Source organism: Dermacentor albipictus, unplaced genomic scaffold (genome assembly GCF_038994185.2).
Source record: "Dermacentor albipictus isolate Rhodes 1998 colony unplaced genomic scaffold, USDA_Dalb.pri_finalv2 scaffold_13, whole genome shotgun sequence".
Classification (NCBI taxonomy): domain Eukaryota; kingdom Metazoa; phylum Arthropoda; class Arachnida; order Ixodida; family Ixodidae; genus Dermacentor; species Dermacentor albipictus.
The window spans coordinates 2,009,533-2,019,870 of NW_027225567.1; the positions used below are offsets into that span (position 1 = coordinate 2,009,533).

At 46.4% G+C, this 10,338-nt stretch overlaps 1 protein-coding gene across 1 annotated transcript; it reads right to left on the reverse strand.

Annotated features, from left to right (window-relative positions):
• Positions 1-7,548: 7,548 nt before the first annotated feature.
• On the reverse strand, positions 7,549-9,100 carry LOC139051675 (uncharacterized). Its single transcript, XM_070528642.1, has one exon. It carries the CDS (start codon positions 8,836-8,838, stop codon positions 7,549-7,551), a length of 1,290 nt encoding a protein of 429 aa, XP_070384743.1. The 5' UTR covers positions 8,839-9,100.
• Positions 9,101-10,338: the final 1,238 nt, after the last annotated feature.

Genomic DNA, 10,338 nt, shown 5'->3' on the forward strand with positions numbered 1-10,338 from the left:
TTACCACAGAAGAAGTCACACACGCTGGGATGTTTGCCACAAAGAACACCCCGCCAGGTAAGGATGGCTTCACCAATGCCATGATACGTAACCTGCACGAAAAATCGATCAAACAATTTACACAATTCGTAAATAAGCACTGGGAACGGGGGACCATCCCGGACGACTGGAGACATGCAGAAATATTAATGATTCCGAAGTCCTCAAATACTACCTGTCTGGAAAACCTGCGACCCATTTCGCTAACGTCCTGCTTGTGAAAAGTATACGAGAGAATTGCGCTTCAGAGGTTGGAGACCCACCTGGAGGATAACGAGCTCATGCCACACACTATGTTTGGATTCAGAAAATGCCTCTCAACGTAAGACATCCACCTGCAGATTAAGGAAGAGGTACTTACTACCATCCCGAAATATGGAGAAAATTATCTCCATCTCCATCTTAAGGCGTCCTTCGACAATGTAAGTCATAGGACTGTACTGGAGGGTCTCAGCAAGATTGGTTGTGGGTACAGAATACACAACTACGTCAAAGCTTTCCTCAGTGACAGAACGGCCACCATTTGTATAGGAAGCATAAGGACTGACACCTTCAATATGCCCAAAAAGGGAATACCGCAAGGCTCTGTGATATGTGAAGGCCCCAATGCTTTGCTCTGTGCTTTGCTCAATGCTTTGCTCTTTGCTTTGCTCTGTGCTCTGTGAAGGCCCCAATGCTTTTTAACTTTCTCATGATCGGCTTAGCACGGAAGGTTGAAAGAATCGAAGGACTCAGGCATGCCATATACGCCAACGACGTCACAATCTGGCTGACCAAGGGATCCTCGGGAGAAAAACAAAGCCTTCTGCAGAGTGCAGCTGATACAGTCCACGCATACACTGAACACTGCGGGCTTGCATGCTTCCCGTAGAAATCTGAGCTGTTCCGAGTCTACAGAAGAGAATACAACCTGTAAAACTCCATAGACATCTTCATAAAGGGGAAGACGATTCTGGAGGTATCCCAAGTTAAGATCCTTGGCATGTGGATGCAAAGCAACTGTCGTGTGGATCACACAATCAGACAGTTCGCAAACACCACAGTACAGATCACGAGAATGATCGCAAGAAACTCAAACAGACGACGAGGTATGAAGGAAGTGGACATATGTAGGCTAATATAGGCCCTCGTTGTCAGTAGGATTGTATACAGTGTCCCCTACAAAACACCGCTCGAGCAGGAAAAAGAACAATTAGAGGCAATACTTAGGAAAGCTTACAAATGCGCTCTCGGACTGCCGGTCAACACCTCGACGGAGAAATTCCTTAAATTGGGCATAAAGAACACAGTGCAAGATCACATCGAAGCTTACCTTCTCGCCCAGAAAATGAGACTAATGCTGACCCCAACGGACAGGAACACGCTGAAGATACTGGGTATGAGGGATGCTTGCAGAGAAATTAACAGCACGGAAAGCATACCAAAAGAGATTCGCGACTTCATTGAGATCCACCCGATGCCGAGAAGCGTTCACCCTAAAACACACAAGGCCAGAAGAAAGGCAAGATCAGAAGCACACAAAAGATATTTCGCGGGGAGAAAAGACGTGTTATACGTCGATGGCGACTACATACAGAAAACACTCCGGGGTGGTAGTCAGCGTTGATCACCAGCTTAGAGAAGCCAATTGCGCTTCGATCAAAGGCAACAACATCCTCGAGGCTAAGGAAGCGGCACTCGCACTCGCCACACCCACCAGGGCGAAGAGGCCGGTACAGCAATACTTACGGACTCGCAAGAAGCGCGCAGAAGGTACAGCAGTGGACTGATATCCACTGCGGCCATGCGCATACACAAGATGAGAATAATCCCCTTTCCGAGATGCTCCATTGCGTGGACACCAGGCCATGAAACTGCGACAGGGAACAAGCGTGCCGACGCCAACGCCCGAGCATATGCCAGCCGGGGGGCGCACCACGATGGGGAACCGGACACAGTCACCAGACGCTACAGAGCAATTGTAGAAAACCAAAGAGCCCCAAGGAGCATTTGCCCCCTCCCCACAAAGACCTTAGTAGAGAGCAATGGGTTGCCTGGAGACAACTGCAGACGAATACTTACCCCAATCTGAGTCTACTCAGCAAAATCTATCCGGATACATATGACAATAAATCCCCGCTATGCGGGGAACACGCAATGCTTTACCACGTTACATGGGCCTGCCAAAAACCAAAGGTAGTGCCAGTACACAAAACACCAACACCGGAGCAGTGAGGGGCTGCGCTGTCCAGCTCGAAGCCTGAAGAACAGCTCAAGCTGACGACACAGCTAGCAAGATGGCAAAAGCCACAGGGGCCCTGGACTGAGGGCTCCACCATCGATGGGTACCTCCTTTGCGAAAATAAAGCTTTTCATTGATTCATTCAAGCATTGTACTTTTATTCAGAAGACAGATTTGATGGTGTTCTCGCACTGCTGCAAACCTCGCCTATTCCGCTCAAGCAAGAAATATTATGCTGTTCTCTCGCAGGTAGCAGAACGATCGCTGCAACGTCCAACTAAAGACGGTGCGCTTGCTGCCTCATGCACGCGGTCTCGCGCAAGCTTTCAACAAAGGTGCAATTACACCTCGTGATAAATTCTGGGTTTTGTGCGTCTAAACCACAATATGATTATGAAGCGCGCCGTTATGAAGGAAAAGCGTCCGTGGTCTTAGGCTAGGGCATCATGCCTCTGTGCTAGATGTCCTGGCTCCATTGGACAATTTAATTGATGCGAAAGCATCAAGAGGACCATCGAGCGAAAAGGTCGTCGTCTGTAGTAGCGAAACAACCCCTTAAATTCCCATTTGGCCGCTACGCCACGTCACGAGCGCTCCTTGACGGAGCAAAGTGCGCGAAAGGCAACACCTGCTGCCGCCGCACGCCAAACATTGCCTGAGAGGAGAGGGCATCGCCACGACGTCACGTCACCCACGTTCCGGATGCCGGCGCGCAGTCCGTATCTTAAAAGCCCACACTACATGTACGCTTGCAGACGCGCGCCCACGCATGAGCGGAAAGTGCGGCACGGCTCATACCCGTCGAAACGCGGCGCGAACTCGGGGAACAGTTGCTCTGTTATCGCGCACTTGGGCGCTTGGGCTGCCTAGCGTCGGCGTGCCTGGCTACGCAGCTACGGCGCGGAACCATGCGGAACATTCAACTCTCAGGCAGATTTGTATCATGCAAGAAAGTGCTTAATGTTTCCTTTTTTTGTGCCCTTCTAACAGCGCTAAAAATATAACAATCACTGAAATCAAGAGTTCGACAATACCTCGTCTGTGCGGGATTGCTCCTAGTGAAGGGTCAAACGGACGCCGACCAAGAAAATTAAAAAAAAAACCCAAGACGGTTCGGTTCCCATACGGGGGCCTTGTTCACAACCTTGTTAACAAGGCCCCCGTATGGGAGCCGAAACGTCTTGGTTTCTTTTTCTTTCGGTGTTTTTGGTCGGCGTCAGTTTTACCCTTGAATATAACAGTTCCGTTTACAGATATTGAAGCATTTTGAAACACTGTCAATAACAAAGCACGAAGTGGTGTCTTCCAGTCAGTTATGTACCTCATAATATTGGGCAAGTAATGTCCGCCTCTTCGGATAGACCAGATCAAGGACTAGAATTGTGCTATCTGCAACACCCAAATTTTTAACATGCTTCAAAGGTTTCGCTGAAACACCCGGTATAGACACTTATACAGAAAGAGCCGGTATTGAGTAAAAATTTTGGGGTTTTGCGTGCCAAAACCACTTTCTGATTATGAGGCACGCCATAGTGGAGGACGCCGGAAATTTCGACCACCTGGGGTTCTTTAACGTGCACCTAAATCTAAGTACACGGGTGTTTTCGCATTTCACCCCCATTGAAATGCGGCCGCCATGGCCAGGATTCGATCCCGCAACCTCGTGATCAGCAAGCAACCTAACAGCGTAGCCACTGAGCAACCACGGCGCGTGAGTAAAAATTCAGAACTGTAATAAATTTGCCAAGACCATATATGGACCCGCCGTGGTTGCTCAGTGGCTATGGTGTTGGGCTACTGAGCACAGGGTCGCGGGATCGAATCCCGGCCACGGCGGCCGCATTTCGATGGGGGCGAAATGCAAAAACACCCGTGTGCTTAGATTTAGGTGCACGTTAAAGAACCCCAGGTGGTCAAAATTTCCGGAGTCCTCCACTACGGCGTGCCTCATAATCAGAAAGTGGTTTTGGCACGTAAAACCCCAAATATTATTATTATTATTAAGACCATATATGTAGAAATGTAATCAATTGTCCAAGTCTTGTTTGGTCTAATTGGCGAATGGACCGTTCTAGTTGTATCCTTTGAAACTAACATTTAGCGCTGTAACTCTACGTGACCATTACATTCCCACTGCAGTCCGGCATCTCGGGCTCCCATTCTATTCACAGTCCATCTGCCCGACAGATGTCATTCCGTGCCAGTTCCATTAAGGGCGTTTGTATATGTGAAATGATTCTGAAATCACTCCAACGCCGGAGTGCCCACACCGCAGCTCTGGTATCCACCCTCGAAGACTGGATGAATGCGCCGCATACTGGAAAGCCTGGAAGGCTGAGAGGCATTAGGTATTTGTGGTGACGTGCGCTTCAACAGGGCTTGAGCAACGCTAACGAAAGCAAGTGTGGCGTACCCCGCGTTCCTGAGGCGAAGTGCCTATTCAGAGAACGATGTCGGCCCACACTTGTCCTCGTTAGCGTTGCTGAAGCCCTGTAGAAGTGCACCTCACCACAAATAACTAATGCCTCTCAGCCTTCCACGCTTTACAAGTCGACACTTGTGCGGGGTAAAAAAGAATCATGATACTTGTTCGTTCGGGAGGATGGGACGGCAACTTTATATCTGTGGTCTGAACGGGACGAAGTGTAGGAAGGTGGGGTGATAAGTTGATTCTTGAGCACCTGGTTTGAGTGATAAACCTTGTGAAATAGGCAAAGACGAGCACATTTGCGGCGTAAAGAAAGATCTGGCAGATTCAGGGTTATTTTCATACATGTAACACTGGAATGGCGGGAATAGTTAGATAAAATAAAGCGAGCTGCTCGATTTTGAATTGCTTCAAGTGTTACGGTTAGTGATGCTTGATTGTTATCCCAAATGGCAGATGCGTATTCAAGTTTTGAGCGAACTAGGGTTTTGTAGAGCGTCAATTTTACCGAAGTAGGAACGTTAGAAAAGTTACGACGAAGATATCCTAGCATACGATTAGCATTAGCAGTAATATAATTAGTATGCAAATTCCATGAAAGATCATTAGTTATGTGAAGGCCAAGATATTTGTGAGCGTTAACGGATGCTAATGAAGTGTCATTCAGTACATATCGACACTGATTGCTATCGCTGGTTCTACGTGATATGCGCATTGATTTACACTTGTTAGCGTTAAGTTTCATGAGCCATTTTTTAGACCAGAGTGATATGTTGTGAAGATCTTCTTGCAGTTTATCTGAATCATCAGGGTTAGTAATCTTTCGGTATATTACGCAATCGTCTGCGAACAAATTAATTGATGATGACTTTACACAGTTAGGGAGATCATTAATATAAATCAAGAAGAGTAGAGGCCCCAAGACGGAGCCTTGTGGCACTCCGGATGTAACTGTTAACAATGCAGATGAAGAGTTATTGGTTGTGACATACTGAGTTCGATTAGAAAGAAACTGTTTAATCCAAGACAACACATTTGGGTTAATATTAAGCTGATTAAGTTTATGGATAAGTAGGTTATGACACACGGTATCGAAAGCTTTGGCAAAATCTAAAAAAATACAGTCAATATCGAATCCTTGATCTAAGGCGGCAAACAAATCGTTAGTGAAGCAAAGAAGTTGAGTATCGCATGAAAAAGTTTTTCTAAAACCGTGTTGAGATGGATGGAAGAACCAGTTGCTTTCCAGGAAATCGATGAGGTGAGAATAGATTACGTGTTCTAAGAGTTTGCATGGAATGCTGGTTAATGAGATGGGTCGGTAGTTCTCGGGACATAATGCGTTACCTGATTTATGGACTGGAACCACCCTCGCCGTTTTCCAGTCTGAAGGAAGCGATGAGCACTGTACTGACTGAATATACAGTTTAGATAGAATTATAGATGAAAATAATGCAGTACATTTTAACATTTTTGAATTAATAAGATCAGGACCTGCAGAAGCTGAGATCTTTTGGTTATCAATCAAATGGTTAATACCAACCCAATCAAATAATATGGGATCCATAGCACAGAACAAGGAATCAGGAATATTTGGTAAATCGGCAAAGTTATCATCACAAAAGAATGAGGTAAACACTTCATTTAACACGTTGCAACACTGGTTTTCGTCAACATCACTGCCATCTACATGAACTAAATGAATGGAGTCAGCTTTCTTGTCGCCAACAATACTCCAGAATTTACGCGGGTTAGTTAGTAAGAGGGATGGCAATGTGACATTTAAATAGGTTTTTTTGGCATTGCCAGCCGCATAAACGTACTCAGCTTCTGCACGATGGTAAGCATCCCAGCGATCGGCAAGATTGGTTTCTCTGGCACGACGGAAGATACGTTTCTTTTTGTTGCGAAGTCGCTTAAGGTGATTATTGAACCAAGGTGAGCGTGAGTCATAAGGAATCTTCCTTCGAGGTACATATCGGTTAATTAAGTCGAGCAATTTATTTTTGTAGAGCTTCCAGTTTTCTTCGACAGATCGTTCATCGAATTTGATATGGTAGTTGCTGGTAAACGTTTCCAGTTCACTGGTCATTGAATGTATGTCAGCGCGGTTATAGTCAACAATAATTTTAGATCATCTCTTGGTAGATACATGCATTTTCAACGTGAAATTAATAATGGAGTGATCACTTACACCTTGGAGGTAAGTTAGTTTACAAACAAGGTCAGGCACAGTAGTGAAAATAAGGTCCAGGATGTTAGATGACGTAGAAGTTTTACGGGTGGGTTCATGTACTAACTGTGACAGGTTAAAGTCTGAACAGATATTGAGAAATTGTGCATCCTCGGATGAGCTTTTTGCCAGGGTATGGAACCCGAAATCGCTTCTCCACAGAATATTAGGAAAATTGAAGTCCCCCATAATAAACAAAGGTGATGTAGGGTACATAGCAGTTAGATTGTTGAGAACATCATGTAAATCATCGCAGAAAGATTTTGGTGCTGTTGGGGGTCTATAGCAAGCGCAAAAAATGCAGTCACGATTATCAATAACAACACGTACACACACAAGTTCTAAAGCAGACACTACTGGAACATTAGATGAAGAAAGTTGGTCATTCACAGCAATTAAAACACCCCCGCCAGCACGAACATCACGGTCGTAGCGGTAGATATTGTAGCTTTTTTCACATTCGAAAATCTCAGCGTTTCTTATTTTTGCCGAAAGCCACGTTTCTGAAAGGACAACTATGTCAGCTGAGCATGCGTCAATGCGAGATGATAAAGTTATTCGTTTATTAAGAATACTGCGTGCATTGGTGAAAAAGATTGAAGCACCATCTGCAGAGAGGGGAGATAGCTACGCCGATCTGTCATGCGCTGGGTTAGCAGGTGCTGTGCGAGTGGAAGTTGCACGCGCCTCTCCAGGGGATACCAGTTCACAAACAGTGTCAGTGACTGCGCTGTATATGTAGGCTTTATTGTTAATGACTAGTTTATTAAAACGAAGTGAAAAAGGCTGGCCGCTAGACTTGCCGAATTCGAGAAGTTTTTTTCGTGTCAATCGCGTTGCCCTGCAGAAATCTTCGCTAATGGAAACACCTGTACTTTTCAATTTAGATTTCTGTGAGAGAATACTTTCTTTGGTTTTGAAGGAAGAAAACTTCACGATGATTGGGCGTGTCTTATTTGCAACATAAGCACCCAACCTATGTGCTCTCTCCACCATGCCATCTGTAATACGCAAATTTAAATGGCGTGAGAGAAGCTCACAGATATGCTCTTCCGATTGTGTCCAAGTCTCGGAAACGCTGTCCGGGATGCCAAAAAACAGTAAATTATGTCGCCGTGACCTATCCTCTAGATCATCAAGACGCGAGGCCAACGCAATACTTTCAGATTTAACGGCCTGGGCAACAGAACTACTGATATCTGCTGTGGGTAGCGCTGTTTCAAGACATTCGACAGTAGATTCAAGATTTGCCAATCTGCATGCAAGATCTGCGACTGTATGTGAAAGTTCCTCTTGGTTTTCTTTTAGCTCAGCAAATGCATGCATCACCTCTGAGTGGCGATTGTCGATTTTCGTTGAAAGGGCTCCTATTGCGTCAAGCAATTCTTTGTGCGATTTGCTAGAGTCAGCGTTTAGCGGACCGGGATTTTCTTCTATATCCCCGCAAAGCAGTAAAAGTTTCACAACAAAAATGCATTCGCACAGAGTATCGTAAAGCACACTGGGGCACGGGAGCAGCAGCAGGCAAAGATTGTTCGATCGTTTAGAATTAAGAGATGAAGTACCACCAACCTGCACATGCATGAAAAGGGGATTCGTGAGCGACATCATTTTTGCCGCTCTCCCGTGCCCACTGAAGGCGGACAGCCGACGCCAGTCCTTTAAGGGCTCGCTGTGGAGTGATGGCGCTGGTGTTGTCGATGTGCCGCTTGAGTGCAATGCAAAAGCACTGCGCAGGTCACGTAGGGCGAAGCAGTCATCTTCGCTGATTGCAGTCGTGACTGTCAGGGGTGGTCTTGAGTTCAGCACAGGTGACGATAAAGGAACACTTGGTCGACCGGGAAGCAGGGAAAGCCACACGCCGGTTAGGGCAACAAGCTGCACATGCAAGAAAAGGGGATTCGTGAGCGACATCATTTTTGCCGCTCTCCCGTGCCCACTGAAGGCGGACAGCCGACGCCAGTCCTTTAAGGGCTCGCTGTGGAGTGATGGCGCTGGTGTTGTCGATGTGCCGCTTGAGTGCAATGCAAAAGCACTGCGCAGGTCACGTAGGGCAAAGCAGTCATCTTCGCTGATTGCAGTCGTGACTGTCAGGGGTGGTCTTGAGTTCAGCACAGGTGACGATAAAGGAACACTTGGTCGACCGGGAAGCAGGGAAAGCCACACGCCGGTTAGGGCAACAAGCTGCACATGCATCGATGTGCAGCGATGTGCAACAAGCTGCACATGCATATCGCATCGATTGAAAAGGTTTGGCCAGTGGGCCAATGTAAAAGTGGTTTCTTCCACTCCCGATAAACTGCAATCTTTCAGCAGATTGACCAGTGCGTGTGCCCCCAAAGAGCCTTCTTGCGAAAAGAGACATCAGTCAAAGTTCCTTGACTGTGCAAAAGGAATAGTTTATAATCTGCTCTTGAACTGATGGTGTAACTATGTTGGTCGATGTGGACGATGCCTTAATGACAGGCTGTGGAAGCATCGCTACGATGTGACAGAAATGAAAGGGGGGGGGGGGGGGAGTTGGATGCCCACTGTAGAAATTGTACGCGTATTCAAACAGACGCCACAAATACAATCACGTGTAAACCGGTATATAGTGCATGCTCAATTTTCAGGCAAAATAAGCCGAGAAATCGTCGAAGCAAAACTGATTGACAGGTGTGGTGACACCTGTGTGCCAAAACCGTCCATCGACCTTTCCAGCAAGGAGCTATCCTTCTTGCGTAGAGACAGGAATTTCCTGCGAGCCGCGCGCCCGTGATGTGTCACAGATTCTGCTATATATGCGGTCTTCAAACTAAAACAACGTTGCAACTCTGCGCTCGTGTGTCCAGCCTCTTCTTCGTCCTAGTCTTGTGCGCAAAAAGCTACATTCATAGTGTGTAGCTTACACTACACTCGTAGTGTAAGCGACAGATAGGTGCAGCGCTGGGCCAGGTGTCTACACGATTCAACCGCTATTTTGCGCTGTTCGATTCCCTTCAAGGAAGGTGAGCATTTACATGGAAGGGGATGAGTGAAAACTTACTTTGTCGTGCGTTTCTTGTGGTTCATGCGAGACATTTTAGCACATGATATTGGAGTCCCCTGCATTCCCTGAGCAGCGCACATCGCTACTGAGAGGCTGTCATCTTCTTGCGCCTGCGGTCTACACGACCATCGAGCCTGGTCGAGACACGACCACGTTCATGCACCCTCTTTACTTTCCTAAAAGAAGCTGGCTTAGCTTACAGTTTGTAGCGTCGTTTACATTATTTTTTGTGATCGGCGAGGTCTCGGATTTTCTTCTTCTTCTTTTCTGACATTTTAGGCATTTCTTTTTAATTAATGCTGACCTTTGGTGATATTTGTTCGGTTCCTTAGGCCATGCTCTATATATTGACATTGTTTTACTTCAGTATATGTTATCAGTCATCT

Coding starts and splice junctions, on each gene's coding strand:
- LOC139051675 (XM_070528642.1), bottom strand. CDS start 8,838: ATGATGTCGCTCACGAATCCCCTTTTCTTGCATGTGCAGCTTGTTGCC.